Genomic DNA, 22,349 nt, shown 5'->3' on the forward strand with positions numbered 1-22,349 from the left:
AATTACTCCTAGGAGAAGTGGTACATTATATGAATGCAATGAAACCCTGTGAAATGAGAGATATAACAGAATGGAAGAATTAACGAATCAATGAATGAATAATTTTAAAAGTGAAACTAGGTTATGCAAGCATTTCTTCAGAAAATGTTAGGTATAGATGTGCAAGTAAATCAAAATCTGGTAACAAGGGGAAAAGCGGTATTGCAAAGTGTAGTTGAAATTTGTCTTCAACGAGATAGAAAAAAGGAAGAGGAATGAGAAGAAAAAATCACCAGATGATTCGATTGAGTTTGTGCGAAGCAGAAGAAGCTGCGTCACTTGTTTTTCTTGTACGACATTTTAGGAGTTGAGGATTTTAATACGGCACCGTTTTATCGCTGATTCCGCCTACATAGTACATACTCAAAGAGTAACACCACGTCATACTCATTCATTCTTAGACACTCCAATTGCTTTGAGTAGAAATGAGATGAAGATTGAGTGTAACTTAACTTGTAAATAGAAATATTCTCCAGTTATATGTGTAACTAACAAATAATTATGAATTTTAATTTTTTTTATTAATAGTAGTGTTTTTTATGGAAAAAATATTATCTGATAATACATTTTGAATTTTCAATTGATGCAAAAAATAAAAAATATGAAAATCATAGAACCTAACTATTCATGAACAATTCGGTCCAATTCTTGTAATGACACTTGCACTTGAATGAGGTGAATTGAATCATATCTTTATGTTCGATGACTGAATTATACAAAAAATCAAACTGAAGTGGACTTTTTCTTTCATAACTATTAATATCTCATCTATCATTTTGTTTTATTTTTATTCAATAATCCATCATAATTAATACATAAATATTAAATGTTATCGATAATTATTTAAAGTATTTATAGAAAAATATGTTCAAATCTATCTCACTCCCACACGTTGAAATTTATGTGAGGCATGCGGATAGAACATCCAAAATTTTGAATAATGAGACTAATAACTTATTGTACTTTATAGTTATACTTATATCATAATTTTGATATTAAAGTAAATAAATGATTATAAATTTTGGTCCATCAAAATCTGTTTACTCGATAACATAAAATCACAAAACAGTCCTTAACTTTTTAGTGAACAAATTAATCCTTAAAAAAATGTAAACATCAAAAGTTTAGACAAATTTGTGGGAAACCAAAATTTTCAAATACCATTTTCTTGAAGAAAAAAAACTTCATAAATTTTCAATAATTTTAATTTGATGAGATTAAATTTCATTGCATTAACAAAATCTCGTGCTACTCATAAACACAACATTAATACATGTTTATCTTTGTTTCTCACATTTATGCATTACTATATAAAAATTTATAAATATTAATTACATCATTCATTATTTATTATTTATTTTTTTGAAGAATTAATAATGACTAAGAGAAAAAGAAAAATATGTATACACTGACCGTATAAAAGTTTTTTATATTACTACTGCATTATCAAACATTCATTTTTAATCATTATTGATTTTTTTAGGAAAAATAATTCAAATGAATGGTGGATGATGCACAAATTATGTATAATTTTTATAATCTCTATGCATATATTTAAAACCCAATGATTAAATATAAATAGTGAATGATGCACTAATTATGTATAATTTTTATATTGTCAGTGCATATATTTAAAACTCAATAATTAAATATAAATAGTAGATGATATGATGAATTTCATATAATAAAATAGGTGTCCTACTCCCATATCTTGTTAATTTGGCATGTATGTTGAGACACGAAATATCTAAGTTAATTTTTTGTTACAACAATGAAACAGTAATTAAGATGAACATGAAATAAACAAAATCTCGAAACACAAATTCCAATACATACATGCATTTCCCCAATTGATTAAGCAGATGCAGCGAAAACCTCAAGCTCAGAAGTATTCTCCTGATCAATAACATCAAGGAACACAGGATCAACGGTAATATGACTATCCACGTGTATCACAAAACTATGATCCCACCACAAAACCTTAGCGGTGCCACCAATATCAACGGTTGCATCAATCACCATCTCTCTCTTAGCCAAATCCGAAACAAACGTAACCGCATGTTGCGCCATTTGGAGACCGTTAAGGCGAGCCGGTAACCGTAGTAGCTGGCACGAGCGCGGTGGTTGAGAGCCAGCTTGGACCTGAGCGGAGCCGAGAAGGGAGCCATGGTAGAAGATGGACATGGTGGCGGCGGAGTAGTTGATAGGGACGATGTTAGGGTTGGTGACGTGGACGGTGAGGAGAAGATCGGCGTCGAGGAGAGGGAGGTTGAGTTTGAAGGAAGTGAAGGAGATAGAGATGAGGTGGAAGGTTGGGTCTTTTGGTTTTGCGGAGAGGATTGCGGAGGCTGCTACTGCTGATGCTGCTCCGACTAAGGCACTGCTCCAACTCCATTTTACCGTTTTCTCCATTTAAAGATAAGCGAAGGAATGAAGAGTACGTTACATTCACCCAATGCTCTCTTATTTTATTTATCTTTTTATTTTTATTTTTTTGAAAATTAACCAAAAGGGGTTTAACTTTCCATTGGTTACATTGGATATTAATGTCCATGAACATGTGTGGTAGGTACAAAAAAGAGCTTATATAGTATTCAATCAATGTAATTTGTTTTTTTTACTGTATTCGGAGACACGTTATTCAATATTTATATAGATTATGTTTGTTATTTTTAAATAAGGGTGGATGATAGCTTAATTCATCAATGGTAATTATAATTTTTTTTTGGGTACTAGAGTATCTCTCACATTTTTAGGTAAGTTTTGGGACTGTTGCTTCTTTCAAATAAGTGTTACTCTCATTAATTAAACTCTTTACTTTTTAGTCTTATTACGAATATCTAGTGGGATTTTACATCACTAAATCATTACCTTGTTGATGTTAAATTATATCTTGATAATATAAAAATATTTTATAATGTTATAATTAGATTTCTAAAAGCATATCGAATTCTTTTATGAATTATATTGTTAAAAATAATTATTAAGCCTTAATTCAGTAATATGTCATAATATTTTATCAGGTATTAATACATAGTTTTTAGGCTAAAACTTAAAATATTTTAATTAAAATGTATCATTATCAATCTTCATCATAATGTTAAGAGTTCTATTCATGTGAGTGACATTGTTGGGATGAACAGTTACATACCACAAAAAAGATTAGTTTATTAATCTAAAAATTTTAAAAAATATTGTTGGTAGTACCATAAAAACTAATTTTTAGTTAAAAAAAGTAAGTACTTTCCCCTAATCTTACTAACTCACTAATAGTTAGTGTGGAAGTTAGATTTTGAAGGGGAATAAAGGGAAATAGAAGGTTTGAGAGTCATAAATACATTTGTAAAATGACTTTTAAGCCTTTCATTTTTTTTTCTTCCCCTCCAAAATTCATCTTTGTAAAACGTCTAACTTTCATAGTTCAACTTCATAGAACAAGGCCTCTTGATATGTCGTTTTGGTATGGGCTCCTTCTCAAGTTCACGCACCTTGAAAGGCCCAGGTTGTTTTGGGCTTATATTTTCACCTCTGTACTATTATCTTCTAAGGTGTATGCTTATATAGAATGTATTAAGTATGCTTATATTTGTATTAGGAATTAAGCAAACTTGGACCAACTCATACAAACCTCAAGAAAAATCATGTAACTGCAAAATCAGTATAGTAGTGCCACATTACTCTATAGGAGGAAAAAAACTCCTATAGGAGTCATGGCAAATGAAATAAATAAAATGAGGTAATGATAAAAGCAAACATAGTACAATCTTGCATTACTTGTACCATGATGCTTGTTGCGAGGATGATTCCCAGCAGTAGCACCATACATCGGGATTATGCCACGGTGACCGTTGCCCTTGCTTCCATGGCCACCCGAATGACCACCACCACCTCCACGTCTATTCAGTGGTACTTCACTTACTGCTGAAGTTTTTGATACCCTTACACTTGCTACATCCATAATATATTAGGAATATCATATGAATTTTAATTTGTAATATTTACTTATGGTCGTTATTAATTTTTTTGCAAACTATAATTTATAAATAATCAAAGCAAACCATATCATAGTAGTCAGAATTATACAATACTATACTAGTCAAATTAATAACCCAAATGAATTAAAAATTGAACAACATTCAGACTTGCTGATTGGGTAAATCCCATTAGATAACAACATTAATGATAACATAATTAAAATCCACGCTGGGAATAGTGGATGCAAGTATGTTGTACCACAATAAGTGTCACTCAATGTGTCATGAGATTGTTATTTGTTTAAAAAGATATAAGTTAAAATTTAATTATTGATTATTTTTTTAACCAATCATATGGAGTGACACAAATTATGAGATACAATATATGCTCCCATGAATATTGATGAATTTGATAGCTATTCTGAGATGGAGATCACATGTCGCAAAGCAAACAGTATCTCACATCCTATCCCAAACCAGCCAGAGTGCTACTTTTTATTACCATTTATTTTTAAAAAAATTTCTTTTATTCATATGTCAATATGTTATGGGCTTAGGACAAAGAATGAGATGTTATTTGGGACAAATGATTCATCTGTCAAATATTCCTCGTACGGTGGAATTTCTCTTTACAACATGATACAAAACATAAAAATGGTTGCTTGGATTTGAAGTTAAGAATTTTTATACATGTGTTTCTTGCACCTCATTGCATGTGAATATGACCCTGATATGCATAAATTTCATTGCAAGCGTCTACCAAACAATAACATCATGCAAGTAGCAAATTTGTAAATCATTTTTTAATTTTTTTCCTTCAATAAAGGAGTAACTTCTTTCCTTCTAGCTAGACGTACTGTAAGTTCACGTTATCTTCAGAACTCACACCAAAAAAATATCCATGGAAAGCCAAGTTGTAAAATACAAACTGTTTCACGAAATTGCACATTCCTTACATAAGTTTAAATTCGTCAACTATACATAATTTGACCAATATTATATGGACTTCAAAATCTCATATTTATAAATCAATGGTTTAATTCCTAAAAATAATACTTTTTGGGAGAGACAATCACTTACCTAAAATGAATTAATTTTTTAACTAAAAGTACGAACAAATACCTTGGTCGGATGCTATCAAGGTTTACCTGCATGCATTGAGGAGTTTGCAAGGTGTTCTGATTTGACGTGATGTTCTGATTTGACGTGAAGAAAGAACAGCAGAACGTAGAATAACACGAGATACTTCCATAACTGTTCCATTACATGCAATGTCCTTTCATATTCAACGTATACTAGCTACCTTCTCTTTATACTTCACACCATACGTAAATTTCGCACATGTTGGATTCTAATGCATTTCTTTTATTTGAAGCAACGTAGTATGGACACTTTTTAAAAATATACAGATAATATCTCATTTCATATTGATTTTTTTTTATAACAATGAGGCATCAAAGGTATAAAGAAGTACAAGCTGATAATCATACAAGGAATAGTTACGCCACAACCATTTTTTTCTCAAATTATGTTTAATAATAATTCTACAAGTAGAGAGTTCTAAAATTTTATTATTGTTGAATTAACCATAATCTTGGTATGCAACCCATGAATGGGGATCACCTGAGTATATCTTTATGTCCCTAGCCAATGAGATCTCTCCAAGTAATGCAAATATGTTATTTTATGTTTTTAGAATTTTTCTTTTTAGTAAAGTGTCACTTTTTCATTAGTCTGGTATAGGAAAATGAGACAGATGATCTCTGTCCCACAACCCATAAGATCTTACGTGTACATGGTGTTGTGTTGAGAAGAATCTAACGGCCAGGTTAGTTTAAAATTAGAGAATAAAATATTCGTCCTATCATGAGATAAATTATATTTTTTATTCAGTAAAAGTATGACATATATATTATTTTGTTTAATTTTAAAAATGCTTTTATAGAAAATAATTAAATATGATACATGTCATAATTTTAATAAACATATGAGATAATTTATCTTCTTATAGAAATCAGGAAATGCTTTATTTTATTATAGCCTTATTTATATGAAGATGCCAAAAAAATTGAAAATGGGCGTAAAGCTTCAAAACATGAACTGACACAAAATACATGTATGTATTAAGAGTTCTGACTTTAGGTGTTATTTGCCCATATAGGATATACCTTCAAAATCACAACTTCTCTTGTCACTTTGGAAGGAAGTTTTATGTCTTCTCATTATAAAGTTTCCACACTCTTATTCATTATCATGAGTGGTGTTTTTATTTAAGAGAAAAAATGTATGCAACCAAATATATTTTGTTATTATATAATCTACCATTCATATTTAATTATTATTATTTCTTCAATAAAAAAATAATGCAAATGAATAATGTACTGATTGTATATGAATATTTACTATGATAATGCATAAATATTATACACTTTATTTAATAGTCTATAGTATTAACACAGTGCATTGGAGAACAAAGTCACCATGGAAACAAGACAACATCAATAACAGTTAATCGATTATCTGTATAGTTAATCGATTAACTTAGTAAGTGTTAATCGATTAACTGGTTAGAAAATCAAGTGAAGCATTGGTTGAACAATTATTGCAATTGACACATTTTACTCGTTTTACACATTTAACACATGTTGAATTGTTATACAACATGTGTTTATTATCTTGTTAGAGAATTAGTTAGATTAGTTGCATTGTTTGCTTTACAATGCATTGTATATAAACAACACTTTCTTGTATTATTTAAATTCAATGAAGATTCATAATATTTATTTTATATTTCCGCGTTATTTTCGTGTGATAAATAATACATGTGGTGTATAAGAAATCTTTAAAATTTGAGTAGACAAGAAAACAATAATTTTGATCAACATTTGCAATTGAAATGATAATAAAATTTCATGTAATAGGGCCCCGGCCCCGGGAGAACCGTGGGAGTTATTACTATAAATTGAGATAAAAATATATTTGGAAATCAAGCTTCACTCTTAATGTCCCTGTCAATTCTAGCATTTAACATGAAAAATGAAAAAAAATTATATTTTTATAGAAGTTGATGGGAGAGGAGGAAGAAGATGCTAAACAAAATAATCATAGATGAGTGAGTTTAGTGCAAATAGAGTTTTCCAATTCCCATTGATCTTTTATGGCACTCCATGTGCATTACTTCCATTTATACAATTCCCAACTTCACTTGATCATTACATATGCATTATTTGAAAAAACATTGCCTCTTTTTAGCTTTATATCCCATTGGTTCATTATATGGTCCCAACCTCTTTTGTTTAAATGCTATTATTCGGTGACAACAAGAATGAAATACCTTCCTTAATATGCATTGAGTAAAGTCTCTATCTCATTCAATACTATTGGGGTGGGAGTGACTATAGCCATAGTTTTCTACTTTTCTTCCACTATACTTTGTTACTTTCTTTTATTGTTGCATGTGGTGGTTTGTCTGGGACACAATATTATTGTCCCATGAAAAATAAGCATTTGCCTGCAATTGGATGAGGACTAGAACAAAAGGGTTATCATTATTTCTGTTTTGAGATCACCATGCAATAGCTAATCGTAAAGTTTAGCATGACATCAATTCACAATATCAACTTTTTGGTATAATAAAGGTATTTGCCCACTGAACACATTTTTTGTTCTCTTAAATTGTGTTACTCCATGTGTTATTTCATATGATTGATTGCAAAATATATCTAAGTTAATAATTTAATAATTAAGTATTTTTTCGATTAGTAATGTTAAATGACATACTTTGTAGGACAAAAGATGTATTCTTATACTAAGGAATTAATCTATTTTGGGTATGAGACTATCTCTCGCAATAAATATCATTTTCATAAATCGAATATTTAACATTTATTATATTGTAATACATTATTATATTGTAATACATTATGATCCAGTTGGGTGTCATACTCAATTACATGCAAGGGCAGCAATGACCTACCTCTTACGGTTCATTAATATTCATACCTAACTGCTGTAGCTATTGTCCATGGCCCCATCAAAATCTTTCAATGTAGCGTCAAAATTTGTTCCTATGTTTGATGTTCAAAATCTTTCATGCTGTTTTCATATAGGGAATCCTTCACGGATGCTATCCTAATTTACTTTGCTGTCTTCACTTTTTCTAAAGAAATCTTTGCAACCCTGTTTTGAAAACCACATTGCCTTTAATTATGTACAACGTAACATAAAATAGTTGTGTGTAAAACCCCGTTAAATCTGCACCTATCATATAGGCTAAAAACTCAATTTCTATGAGCAACTAAAGTCATACATTGACCATGATTTTTACTATAGCCACTTATATTTAACATAGGCAATAGATTGGCCAAAGTTTTAAAGTCATACATTGGTCACGATTTTAAAGTTTTAAATGATCAATGATTAGGTTTTCACCTTTTCTTATATGCAATGAGTTTTAACCATTAATGTTAACGAAAAATGAAAATTGTTGGTTATGTTAAATATTAGACAACAATTTTAAAGCAGTTTTGCCAAAAGTTAAAAAACATGGTCTAAACAAAAAGCAATACCTCAAACTACAACAATGATAAAACTGTTGTTTATCATAAAGAGAATGATTATTCTAAATTTGACAATATCTTCTAGACTTTGATGCAGGTGAAAAATGTTATAGTGTAAATAAACATATTAATTAAGTGTGGAACTACATCTATAAAAGATGAAAGTATAATAAATCTCAGAGTATATGATTCTTTTTGTTGTGGAATATTATAGGGTGATTATAATGAAGTATTATAATGCTATTGATCAAATTACTATAATTGTCTATTTGATTAAGTCTGGACATTGTTGTGAAAATTTGATTGTGCCATAGCCAAAGTCTAGTCTAACTATGCATGATCAAGCCAGAGTCTAAGCCTGACTATGCCAAGACATAAGTCATGACCGAGGCAGCTGGATGTCGTGACCGTGCCACTGATCGAGTCATGACCAAACCAACTTTTATTCCTGACCGAGGTAGCTGGGTATCGTGACTGTGCCACTACTTCGGTCATGCACATCATCGTGGCGCACCAGTTGTGTTTTCTGACCGAGACATGCTTCTAGGTCTTGGCACATCAAGCGAGACAATTGACAGAGACTAACACACATACTTAGGCGCACCAAACAAGGCAATTGGAACATCATATGGAATTTAGGACCGAGACAGAAAACCAAGGTTGACGCACCAGTGGTAGACCAAGCGTGCATCAATTGGTGCGATAGTGATCTAATCCTTGGCACATGAATGAGCATTTTTGTTTATGATATGAATAACATCATTATTCTTCTAGAAGAATGAGTTTTAATTTGAGGAGGCATCTTCTTAGACATGTGTTAAATGTGTTTAGTTTGTTAAGTTAAGTTAGTTAATTAATTTTCTTATACTTCAAGCAATGTTTGTATAAATACACACTTCTTCTTATTCAATATCAATAAAAATCCATTTCATTTTCTTCTATACCACATGAGTTTGAATTCTAATAGATTATGCTCATTGGTCTAGACCACTACTATAGGGACTAGGGAGGTGTATAACTGTTGACACCAACTACTTATGTCAGCCCTAGTCCCCTTTACATTTAATATGCTAAGTGCTCACTCTACTTCACACACTATTTATAACCTTCTAACTTATTTCTTCTTCTATTCAATACTTATCTGTCATATATTCAAACTTGTCAATTACCTCATGGCATATTTTCAACTCATCACAGTGTTTTACTTTGCACTTGTTGTAGCCAAAATTGACCCCTCAGCATGTCAAACGGTGAAGGGCAAACTCCTTTGTGTTGACTGCACTCAACACTATGACTTATCTGGTTTGTGCAAATTAACTCTCATATATCATTTACTAGCCTTTTAAGCTTAAATCAATGTTTATTTACACTAAAAGTGTAATATATATACACTATCAGTATAAAAATTTATATACAGTTACTATATCATCTGTCACTTACTTAGATTACTTTTTTTTAAAGAGTCAAACATGATGAAAAAATCAATGATAAATAATGCAATAACAATGTATATAACTCATAACATACATTTTTTCTCTTCTATTAATGTTTCTTATAGTAGCTAGAAATATATATTTTAGGTATCATGCATCTTATCTATACATCACAGTTTTTGCATAACTAATTTCTAAAATAATTTAAAAGTTATAAGAAGACTAAAACTTAATACTGTAGCTAAAATCTTATACGCTAAAAGTTGAAAGCTGATAAACCAATTAATTTAGTCGAGTTTATTTGATAAAGATTTGTCATTATGTATATAATAACATAAGTTTTTAAGTTCATAGCTTCTAAGTTATTCATAAGTTCATAGCTTCTAAGTTATTAATACAAGCTTATATTTTGAAATAAGTCTCTTTATCAAATATAAAAAAGACTTATTTTTATGAAATAAGCTTAGCTTGTTGACTTGCTTGTAAGTAACAAGATGAAAACAGTTCCTTCATTTAATAACAATTCTCATGTGGTTTTAGATATCAAGGTTTCATTGAAGTGTGAAGGTATGAAAAAACTGGCTGTGGCAACAACAGAAGATGATGGCTCCTTCAAGGTTAACCTTCCCTCAGACAACACAAAATCTTCTTCTTGGAACTGTCTGGCAAAAATTCTTGGAGGAAAAGTTCAGCTTTATGCCTCAACAAAAAACCAAGTCTCCCAAATTGTCAAGGACAAAGAGCAAAACAACTACACCATCTCCAATCCTCTTAGTTTCTTTACATCATGCCCCAAAAACAAAAAATGCAAGGTATCAAACCAAGTTGGTTCATCCAAAACTTTGAACCTTCCTCTACCTCCAGAATGGGGTTTGGCACCAAGCAGCTACTATATACCTTTTATCCCCATCATTGGAATACCTTGATGGATTGTGCTTATATCTTCAAGTGAAATAAATAATCACTTGAGTAATAATATTTGTAGAACCATATATACTGTTATATATATGGTCTTGTATTGTTAGATATTTATATTTGTATAGATGTGTGAAAAAGTATCACATATATAGTTGTGGTATATACTTTGGACAAGGATCCTCTGTCCCAAAAAAATCATGTCCTCCTGTCCCTAACTAATTAAATTTCTTAAAATAATATAAAATATTAATTTATGTTTTTTATAAAAACAAATTCTAATAAAATAATCTATTTTGATTGGTTTGGTACACAATTGGGATCAATGTGATTTTCTTCCATATGGTTTGTGAAGAAAGCTTATTTCCTAGCTTGAAAGCAGATAAATACAGTACTACTGCTTTGTCAACTTATTATATATGATGTTGCAATTCATAGAAGTCTAGAAATGTTTTGAAATTTCTCTACCCCTACCCCTTCTCCTACACAAATGTGAAGTGTAGTGTGTGTATATTAATGGCTAAGGATTTAAAAATCGAATACATCATTCTAATTAGTAGCACTTTTTGATAAAAAATTAAATCTTTATTTTTATTTCTTAAGAATGTATTCTTCTTTCTACATATATGTAGAGAAAATGAATAGAGAAATAGGCCCCCCAAAAGATCAATATCAGTAATATCGGTTCTGAGTTTTGATAGAGACAGCACAACCAAACTATACGACAAAAATGCAAGTTTTAATTAGAGCATGTAAATGGAATGGAAGCATATGATTATGATATGATGAAAATGGAGTGGCAAGCTTTTGGGGCTGGCATACGATTTTTCGAAACAACCAAAGAAGAAAAGGTGGTGTTTGATGGAGTATATCTGCTATCCCATAATTAGTATCACTTCATATGTCAATGATTATGATCGGTTGAAAAAATATATTTAAATTAAAATTATAATAATTAATCATTTTTCTGGTCAATCATAATCAACAGTACATAAAATAGTATAGTGTTTTTAGACAAAAGATGTCTGCCCTGTGTTTGACAAACAAACTTTTCCATTGGTACAAATAGACATAAGAGATCATAATGATCCTATTTTATGTCAATCATGATAAAACAAAAATAATAAATGACAATGAAAGAACAATTCTCTCTTTCTACAACTTTATGTTTCTATGTCTCAAACTAATCATATTATATTAAATAGCATAAAAATATTGTTTTATATTTTTTTTTTCTTTTTAATATATAACAACTTTTCATTGGACTGATATATAATAAGACACAAAATATTGGACATTTCATTCTCATTCAAGACAATATATCTCCTTTCGACTATACATTTACAATTTTTTTTATAAATTAAAAAGTAAGTGCAGAATAAAAATAAATATATACACTGTTGAATATATAAGATGTTCAATAACATAAATATTCCAATTATGAGCTATTGATAAGAACACTATTTAACACACAACTACAAGGTTAGATATTCTTCAACCACACACTAATCTTCTTTTCAATTTTATTTTCATCATACATTTAGGTTTAGTTGTGCATTTTAAGATTTATTTGGGCTTTTTATTGATTTCTATTTAGGGGTTTGGTGTTTGCTTGGGTTTTAGGGTGCTTTGCATTTTTTTCAAGCTGCTTAGGTTTAATAGTCTTATGGATAATATTTCCTATGTATTTGTTGACAATTACATATGGGCTTCTTTAGAGAGAAAAAATATAACATACATAACCTTGTATATGTGCATGTTCATAAGGTTAGGTAAGTTTTATTTCCAGAAAAAACTCATGTAACCTTGCCTCCAATAAATAAATATATATATATAACATAACCTTGCTAAGGTACATATAGGCAAGGTTAGACCTAATGCATTTTACAAGGAAAATTATCATATTTAACCTTGGTCATATGTGTGTTATTCTAGTTTAGAAAATACATATGTGCCCAAGGTCACCTATGAGTGTTGTTTAACATGTTTTTTTGTGTGCTTCAATTGACATACCTTAATGCCAATATATGATACTAATCAATTTTATTATCATTTCTAGTCATGTATGTCTAAAATGATAAGGTAGAAGGTTTGAATAAGGACGACCTAATACATGCACATACTAAAGAGGATGAATGATTTATATGACTGAGTTTTATATGAAAGCATGAATACAACATATTTGATTGTCTTGGTCACCATATTAGCGCATAGGGTTAGAGAGGGAGAAAGACCTAAAAACACATCTCAATATCTTCCATTAAGATTATACATGAGAAGACTTAACTCAGTTTAACATATTTCCACTCCTCCACGAATATAATAATTAAACTTGTCTAATAATTTTTTTTTCCTAAAAACTCAAATCATCTGCTACATAATTAGAAGAGTTTTTTAATAATGTTTAAGTTTGGTTTATTTAGGTTATATTAAGTAGGCTTTGTATCGAAAATATTCTTAACTATATTGATTAAATTAAAACTATAGATTAAATTAATTGATAAATTATTTATTATGGATGAAATAAAGTAAACTACTTTTCATAGTTAAGATTTAAGAAGAGAAATTTTAGACGTAATTATTGTTTGGAACTGCAATTTTCATATTCAATTTTGAGTCCCACCTATAAAAATAAATTAAAAAAAGCTTAGGATTTCAACGTTTTAGTGCGATAACGTTCTCGTTGTTCTCCATGGGGACCTCGAACTTGGAGATCTAGCTAGAAAGGGAAGTTATTCGCCAATTTCCCGATGGCGATCCTGTACGCCTTGGTGACGAGATCCACGGTGGTGTTAGCCGAGTTCAGCGCCGTCACCGGCAATACAGGCGCTGTAGCCCGCCGCTTACTCGAGAAGCTTCCGGCGGAGACCGATTCCAGGCTCTGTTTCTCTCAGGATCGCTACATATTTCACATACTCCGATTTGATTGCCTCACCTTCCTCTGTATGGCCAACGATACATTTGGTAGTGAGTTCTTCTCACCATTCACACTTCCATTTTCTTCTTCTTATTGTAATTGTAATTCGTTCTCACAACTCAGAAATATATGTTTAGTAGGTATTGATTGATCTCGTGTTTATATGATCCAATGCACTTGTGGTAAAAACCTATAATCACAACGTCTTGTGGTAGATGTTCGTTTAAACAATTTGCGAGACGAGTATTGTTGATTCCATAATCTATTTCTGCATAAACTTAGGAATTATAGTGTTTGTGTGAGAAAGTTTTGTGAAATAGGACTAGCCTTGATAATTGTTCTTTAGAGAATGAAATTTCCCTGTTCAATTGCTTCTGTGCACTTTATAAAAGAAATATGGCTATGAAGAAGAAGATGAGTTGCAAAGAATTCAAGAAGTAATGAATAAGAAACTTCTATTATTGAAGATGGAAGAAATGAAGAATATGTGAAGTGTGAATCTTGAAAGAGTATTTAAAAACTTACTTTGATTAACTAACCTATGTTCTATTTATAGAAAGGAGGAAAGGGTATCTAACTAACATAACTAATTCTATACATGTGCAAAATAAAGAATCCAAGATGCTGAGTTAGGTGATATGAAGTTGTTTGAAATCTGGTGCAACTTGGTTTAAGCTTGGTGAAATGAGGATGCAAAGTTTGGACTGAGTTGGCCCATATGGCCTTGCCCTGGTGCTGAACTGTCTTGGCCTTGGCCTGGTGCGTGACTGTCTTGGCCTCGGCCTGGTGCGTGACTGCCTTGGCCTTGGCCTGGTGTGGAACCGGACTTGAGTTGGCCTTGGCCTGGTGCAAAGTTGGCTTGGTCTTAGATATATTGGCTAATACCCCCCCTATTAGAGTAGTCCTTAGGCCCTAGAGCTTTGGTAAGAGCATCAGCTAGTTGCTGATGTCTCCATTGGCAACATGTTCTCTAACTGTGTGATAATCAAGCTCTATATGCTTGGTTCTTTCATGAAAAACAGAGTTAGATGCAATATGTATAGCAGATTGATTATCACAATAAAGTAAAACAACTTTGGAAAATGATTGTTGTAAATCCTCAAGGAGATAAGTGAGCCATGTTATCTCACAGGTTGTAAGTGTCATGGCTCTATATTCTGCCTCACAGGAGCTTCTTGAGACAATCTTTTGTTTCTTAGACTTCCAAGAGATAAGAGAGTTACCTAGATATATGCAATAACCTTAAGCAAACCTTCTTGTGTCAGGGCATGATGCCCAACCACTATCATTGTAGGCTTTTAGTTGAACAAAGGAGTTCCTTGAGAAGAATAGACCAAGAGCAGGAGATCCTTTGATATACATTAGAACTTTAACAGCTGTTTGATAATGTAGATTTGTTGGCAATGCCATGAATTGTAACAATTGACAGAAAATGTGAGACTAGGCCTAGTATTGGTGAGATATATAAGTCTTCCTACAAGTTTTCTGTAAGCAGCCACATCAGAATAATTGCCACTATCATCTTGGTGTAGGTGAGTTCCTTGGACCATAGGTGTTGATGCAGGTTTGCATCCCATCATTCCTGTATCAGAAAGAATTTCCAAAGCATATTTCCTTTTGTTCATTGAGATGCCAGACTGATTTCTGACAATCTTAAACCCAAGGAAGAATTTCAAATTGCCTAAGTCCTTAATTTTAAAAGCTTCATTCATTATGGTTCTAATGTGGTTGGTTTCATCCAAATTATTGCATGCTAGGATGATATCATCAACATACACAAGTATTATGGTGACAGAGATGGCAGAGGTCCATTTAACAAATAGGGAATGATCACCTTTGCACTTCTTATATCCATGTTTGAATAAGAAATTAGATAATTTGGAGAACCACTACCTACTAGCTTGCTTGAGGCCATATAGAGATTTTTCTAATTTACAAACATATGTAGGATTGGAAATGTTCATACCAGGTGGAGGAGTCATATAGACTTTCTCAATGAGATCTCCATGTAGGAAAACATTGTTGACATCCAATTGCTTAAGATGCCAGTTGTGTATAGAGGATAAGGCAAGGAGTAACCTAAATGTGTTTATCTTAGCTACAGGGGAAAAGGTTTCTATATAGTCAATTCCTTCTGTTTGTGTGTACCCTTTGGCAACAAGTCTGGCCTTGTATCTCTCAATACTCCCATCAGACTTATATTTGATTTTGAAGACTCATTTACATCCTATAACTCTTTTATTTTTAGGTAAATGGGTAAGAGACCAAATATTATTAGATTCTAAGGCTTGTAATTCCTTCTTAATGGCATCCTGCCATTTTGGATCTTTAATGGCTTGGTTATATGTTCTAGGTTCTGTCTCAACAGTGGCCGCCAAGATACTAGATTTATATGATGAGGCCAAGGACTCATGATAAGTATGAGGCTATAGGATACTTAGAGGTATCTGCAGGGTGTTTATTATGCATTAGAGCACAGTGGTAATCCTGCAAATATGATGAAGGTTTAAAGACTCTATGACTATTTCTAGTATGTTCTGGGTCAGAAGGATTATATGGTTGAGCATTGTCCTCAGTATGAGTGGTTAGGTTTCCTACTTGATTACTAGAATCATTGTTAGTTTGAGGATTATTAGATGGCATAAACAAAGTGTCATCATAAGAGTTAGTAGGATTGTTGATGTGAGGTCTAAAGCTATCAGATGTTGATGTTTCCCTAAGTTTGTAAGGAAAAATACCTTCATGGAATATCACATTTATGTTCACTTGCAGGGCCTTAGTAGAGAGGTTTAAAACGATGTATCCTTTAACACCATCCTTATATCCTAAGAAAAGACACCTAACAGCCATAGGATCTAATTTATCTCTAGAGTGACTTAGAGTTCCAGCATAGCATAAAGAACCAAATACCTTAAGATGCAATAAATCTGGCTGTTTTTTATACACACTCATAAGGAGACATGTTATGCAAAATAGGTGTAGGTAACAGATTAATAACATAAACATCATGTTTAACAGCATATGACCAATAAACTTTGGGCAATTGGCTTTGTATTAAAAGAGCCCTTGCTACATTCAACACATGTTGACGTTTTCTCTCAACCACACCATTTTATTGAGGTGTGGAGACACAACTAGTTTGATGTAAAATGCCCTTTGAAGAGTAGAATGACTTCATTAGAAATTCAGGTCCATTATCACTTCTAATGGTGTTTATTTTGCTAGAAAACTGGTTTTCAATTAATCCAGTAAAGTTTTGAACAAGTTGAGAGGTTTCAGATTTATTCTTCATAAAAAATATCTATGTGAACCTAGTATAATCATCTACTATGGTCAAAAAATATCTATGGCCATGTATAGAAATTATAGGAAAAGGACCCTATATGTCCATGTTCACAAGATCAAAGCAATTTAAAGATTTGGTATTATTAAGAGGAAAATGAAGCTTTCTTTGTTTAGCTTGGTGGCAAATGTCACAAATTCGTGATTTATTAGATTTAAGAAAAGGAAATTTATTCATAAGAACATTCATATTATCATGAGAAACATGCCCAAGTCTATAGTGCCATAGTTCAGAATAAAAAATGTTAACATCATCAATATAGGTAAAGTTGATTTTGTGAAAGAATTTAGCAGCTTTTAGTATGTATAGCCCATTGATGATCCTAGTTGTACCAATCGTCCTCAAAGAGATCTTGTCCTGAATTTTATAGCATGATTTATCAAAAGAAACAATGCATGATGTGTAGGTGACTAATCTAGGGATGGAAATCAAATTATATGAAAAAGAAGGCAAATACATAACATTATATAGAATTATGTTCTGCAAGATAGGGACAGTTCCATATATCTTGGCTATGAGTTGATTTCTATTAGGTAATCTAACTATGATTTGTTTGATATCATGGTATATATAAAATAAAGACAAAGTGGAGCAAACATGGTGAGTTGCTCCACTGTCCAAAATCCAAGATTCACTACAAGAATTGATATTGCATATACCTGGATTGTTTATATCAGGAGTGATGGTTGTTGCAGAGAGTATGTTGGGGCTGTTTGTGACAATTTGATGGCTCTGTTATTGTGCATTAGTGGAGTCTCTTTGTTGTAACATGGTGACAAGTCCATTGCACTGTTCTTGACTTAGTCCAAAAATGTTGCTCCCTTGATCATTAGTTTGTTGGTTATCTTGTTGTGTGTTACTGTTTGTTCTTTCAGACTTTAAAGAGTTAACTTGTTCATTCTTTGTGAATTGAAAATTGGTTGGGAAGCCATGAAGCCTATAGCAATTCTCCATGATGTGTCTAGTCTTTTTACAGTGGGTGCAGAATTTGGTATTTTCTGAATTCTTGGTCCAAGAACCTCTTCCAGATGGTACATAGGTTCATCTTCCAAGAGTTCTGCTATTACCTCCTCTGCTAGATGATCCTCCTCTCTTCCAATTTCTCGAAATTGCCATGGTTTTTGCATATGAATCATGTCCATAATTTTGTCTTTCTTGTTGAATTACTAAGGCAAGGACTTTGCTCATGTTAGGTAGAGGCTCAATGAGCATTATTTGAGATCTAACTCCAGTGTATGTGTCATTGAGCCCCTTTAGAAATCTGATTGCTTTGTCATATGTTCTACATTTCTTAATGTCACTCAATGTTTCACATGTGCATTTTGGGCAGGGCCTGAAATTGTCTAGCCCATCCTATAGGATTTTAATGAGGTTACCTTGAGAGAATCTTTCTCTGAGTTCTTCCCAAACCTCATGGGCTTTGTCTATCCAAAGGATACTTTGTGAGATGGAGGGTGATACGGATCTTGTGATCCAAGATATCACAATGTTGTTAGCCCTTTCCCAAGTAGGATATGTAGGATCAGATCTCAGTGGCATATGAATTGAACCATCAATGAAAGGGATTTTATTTTTAGAACTAAGGCTTATGATCATAGATCTTGCCCACTGGTAATAATTCTCCCCATTTAATAAGGATGTAACAAGAACTGTGGCTGGACTTTCTGAGGGGTGGACATAGAAGAGTGAATCTGCGATATGTGGTGGATTTGGTGAATTTGTGTTTGGTATGATTGAGGCCATTGAATGTAGCAGAGATATTTTTGAAAAAGAGCTCTGATACCATATAAAAGAAATATGGCTATGAACAAGAAGACGAGTTGCAAAGAACTCAATAAGTAATGAATAAGAAAGTTCTATTATTGAAGATGAAAGAAATGAAGATTATGTAAAGTATGAATCTTGAAAGAGTATTTAAAAACTTACTTTGATTAACTAACCTATGTTCTATTTATAGAAAGGAGGAAAGGGTATCTAACTAACATAACTAACAAAACTAATTCTATACATGTGCAAAATAAAGAATCCAAGATGCCGAGTTAGGTGATATGAAGTTGTTTGAAATCTGGTGCAACTTGGTTTAAGCTTGGTGAAATGAGGATGCAAAGTTTGGATTGAGTTGACCCATATGCAGAGTGATACTGGCCTTGCCCTGGTGCTGAACTGTCTTGGCCTTGGCCAGATGTGTGATTGCCTTGGCCTGGTGCGTGATTGTCCTGGCCTTGGCCTAGTGCAGAATGACTCTGGCCTTGGCCTGGTGCAGGATGGCCTTGGCCTTGGCCTGGTGCAAAGTTAGCTTGGTCTTGAGATATATTGGCTAATACACTTCTCATTTTTTTCACTAGTAAAACAATTTGTAGCAATCAGAAGCATTGGTGTATTACTAAAATAAAACAAGTTGGTTATTGAAGTCTGCAAGCTTGTTTGTGCATGAGTTCATGGACAGAAATTCAATGGTGGTGCAGATTGATATTCTCGAGAGCCATTTGCATGTTCTGATGAAGGTCATGGACTGATCTCTTCTTTGATAATAGCTACTATTAATCTATTATTTCCTTCATTGTTTGCAATTTTCTGCAATTCATTCTCGTTTGTCTATGCTCAAAATGATTGATTGTAGTGCACGGGATCAGGAAACTGCCATTAGGAGAGTCTATGAAATGTCGGTAACTATAGGAATGTGAGTTCATCTCTGCATCAACAGTAACAAATCATTAAGAAAACCATAGTCCAAGATGTTACTGCGCTGTTCTATTTTTCGTTATTGTTTTCAGGTGCTTACTACGTCTGCTTTTTTCTTTATCTAGGGAGAATCCCTTTTTCATACTTAGAAGATATCCAAATGAGATTCATGAAGAACTATGGTAGAGTGGCCAATTGCGCACCAGCTTATGCAATGAATGATGAGTTTTCAAGGGTTTTACATCAGCAAATGGAAGTTTTTTCTAGAAATCATAGTACTGATACCCTTAATCGTGTGAGGGGTGAAGTTGGTGAGGCAAGTGCATTTGAAAGAAAAATGTGTCCTCATCATTTTATTTGTCTAGCAAATTGTGTGATGTGAGAACATAACACCATATAAGCTAATCAAATTTCAAGATTTGATAGGTGAAGTTGTGTCTGGTTTATATAAAATGCAACCCTATTTTCTGTTGGCAATTTCCTTCTCCCTTGTTCTGATGTTAGGCATTGACTGCAAGTGATGGATAACTTATTTAAACATATAATCTAGTTTATAAAACAAAAACGAATCCAGTTTATGATACCAAAGAAAAACACAAATGTTATAATACGATTTCGATATATTTGATTTTGTCCCTCAGTTTGTACTTTCAGCATAAATGAATGCCATGATGTGAGTTATTATAGGATTTATCTCCACACAGAGTTTACAAGCTAAGCAAAAGTGGCACCTTCTACTTGAAATTTTATGGTGCCTTTACAAGGAGAATGGCTAATCCCAATGAGTGGTGGCCGAAAGGTCTTACTAGCTAAGTTATATACATTTTTACCGGACGTTGATTACTTTACAAACATGTTTCTGAAGAGCATATTGGATTTCATGATGCTGTAATGTGTTCATTTTTTTGATGTTGTGCTATCATGCATCTGTTATTGTTGAAGTCTCTTCACTGGGTGGCATTAGAACTTTCATTTTGCCAGACAGATACACACTATCATGATGGATAATATTGAGAAAATATTGGAGAGAGGTGATCGGATTGAACTTTTAGTTGATAAGACATCAACAATGCAAGACAGTGCATTTCACTTTAGGAAGCAGTCAAAACGCCTTCGAAGAGCTCTTTGGATTAAAAATTTCAAACTCCTGTGAGTAATTTTTTTTATATGCTGAATATGAAAATATGGAAAATTGTCCTCTAAATTAAACATGCAAAGGTGTATTTATCCTTATTAGATTATATAGTAGGTTGAGATTTCCATGCACTTTATCAAATCAAGGTGAATACACTCTAGAGACAAACAAGCACCAGCACAACTTCATGCACTTGCTCACTCTATAGACAAACTCACTTTATAGGAAACTTGTCCGAAGAATATATATTTTGGGAAGTGTATGATTTGGATTTGTTAGATTGAAGCTGTCTAAAGGCGAGAGTGCAGACTTCTCTCTCTTTTGTATCCTTGCCTTAACTGTATTTGTTTTTTTTAATCTTTGACAGGGTGCTGTTGACACTCTTGATTGTTCTCTTTCTTTACCTTATAATCGCTGCTTGTTGTGGAGGTATCACTCTACCGTCGTGTGGATCGTAATTGACACTGTTGTTGGTTTATATATCTTAAGAGCCCTGCAATTAATCAAGATGATTCCTGTAAATATGTACATTGGAGCGCACTTCACTTCAGTATTCCATGTTCAAATTTCTTGAGCTGAGTGGAGAATTTTGATAAAGGGTCCTGAAACAGTTACATATATTTTCTTTTTCTGTCCTTCATGGTTCTGTATTATAAAAATTACGTGATGTTACATGATAAGGTGCGCTATTCTATGATTATGGGGCATCCTTTTATAAATGTGTTCTTCTACTTTTGTTAATTTAGATTTAATTTTTTTCTAGCTTAATGCATTTACTTCTATGATTATATGGCATTTTTTAATGCTTAGTTTTTTCATAAATAAAAATTATTCTAGTTTGATGTTTTTTTGTTCTTGTAGCACAAGTTGTGTGATTAATAGAACTACAATTTTCAACTGTAAATTGATTATTTATTTTGCATCCAATCCTGGTACAAACATCAAAACTATCCTAAAATCTTAATTGCTGCACAAGCATCTACATACAAGATTTTGTACATGTTCAAGTCATTTCTTGCAAATATTTTATCAACTAGATATGTCATATTTTAATAAAAATACCTTTTATTTATGGGCCCCTCCTATGATTTTTTTAATCAACGGGGCTTAATTGTCAAGAAAAAACAATTACATCAAAACAACACGAGGAAAAGCAACTCTCCTAATCTTATTGAGGGATAGGATCAAGTGTATTGGAACACACCTATTTGCCTCCCTAAAGCTGTGCTTCAAATGGACCACTCAATTCAGCCTTAATATTGATCGGATATGAGACACAATGGAGAAGCAGTGGCGGGACTTGTTGCAGTGGCCTTCCACCACATTGATAGCAATTCTAGATGGTTCCCAGT

General features: G+C 32.4%; 4 protein-coding genes across 6 annotated transcripts in view; 2 read left to right on the top strand and 2 right to left on the bottom strand.

The window, feature by feature from the left end:
• The window catches only part of LOC109325474 (uncharacterized protein At2g27730, mitochondrial-like), a 4,712-nt gene extending 4,096 nt beyond the window's left edge, over positions 1–616 (bottom strand). Inside the window, exon 1 of one of the 2 annotated variants that reach the window (XM_019557874.1) lies at positions 605–616. The gene's annotated coding sequence lies outside the window, so the exon portion shown is untranslated. Of the gene's footprint in view, positions 1–272; positions 382–604 lie in introns of those variants that run through there. The other variant, XM_019557873.1, reaches the window with a different exon arrangement.
• Positions 1,784–2,527, bottom strand: LOC109325473. The gene has a single exon (XM_019557872.1). It carries the CDS (start codon positions 2,449–2,451, stop codon positions 1,894–1,896), a length of 558 nt encoding a protein of 185 aa, XP_019413417.1. The 5' UTR covers positions 2,452–2,527; the 3' UTR covers positions 1,784–1,893.
• On the top strand, positions 5,467–21,740 carry LOC109325950 (vesicle-associated membrane protein 714-like). 2 transcript variants are annotated; one of them, XM_019558579.1, is made up of 6 exons: positions 5,467–5,473; positions 6,483–6,488; positions 13,653–13,887; positions 19,988–20,178; positions 20,848–21,011; positions 21,365–21,740. In XM_019558579.1, exons 3-6 carry the CDS (start codon positions 13,671–13,673, stop codon positions 21,453–21,455), a joined length of 663 nt encoding a protein of 220 aa, XP_019414124.1. In that variant the 5' UTR covers positions 5,467–5,473; positions 6,483–6,488; positions 13,653–13,670; the 3' UTR covers positions 21,456–21,740. The 2 variants fall into 2 exon arrangements, with proteins under 2 accessions (XP_019414124.1, XP_019414125.1); XM_019558580.1 differs by lacking the exon at positions 6,483–6,488 and having other exon boundaries at positions 5,468–5,473; positions 13,644–13,887.
• On the top strand, positions 9,708–11,029 carry LOC109325951. Its single transcript, XM_019558581.1, has 2 exons — positions 9,708–9,874; positions 10,546–11,029. Exons 1-2 carry the CDS (start codon positions 9,745–9,747, stop codon positions 10,929–10,931), a joined length of 516 nt encoding a protein of 171 aa, XP_019414126.1. The 5' UTR covers positions 9,708–9,744; the 3' UTR covers positions 10,932–11,029.

Source organism: Lupinus angustifolius, chromosome LG13 (genome assembly GCF_001865875.1).
Source record: "Lupinus angustifolius cultivar Tanjil chromosome LG13, LupAngTanjil_v1.0, whole genome shotgun sequence".
NCBI lineage: Eukaryota > Viridiplantae > Streptophyta > Magnoliopsida > Fabales > Fabaceae > Lupinus > Lupinus angustifolius.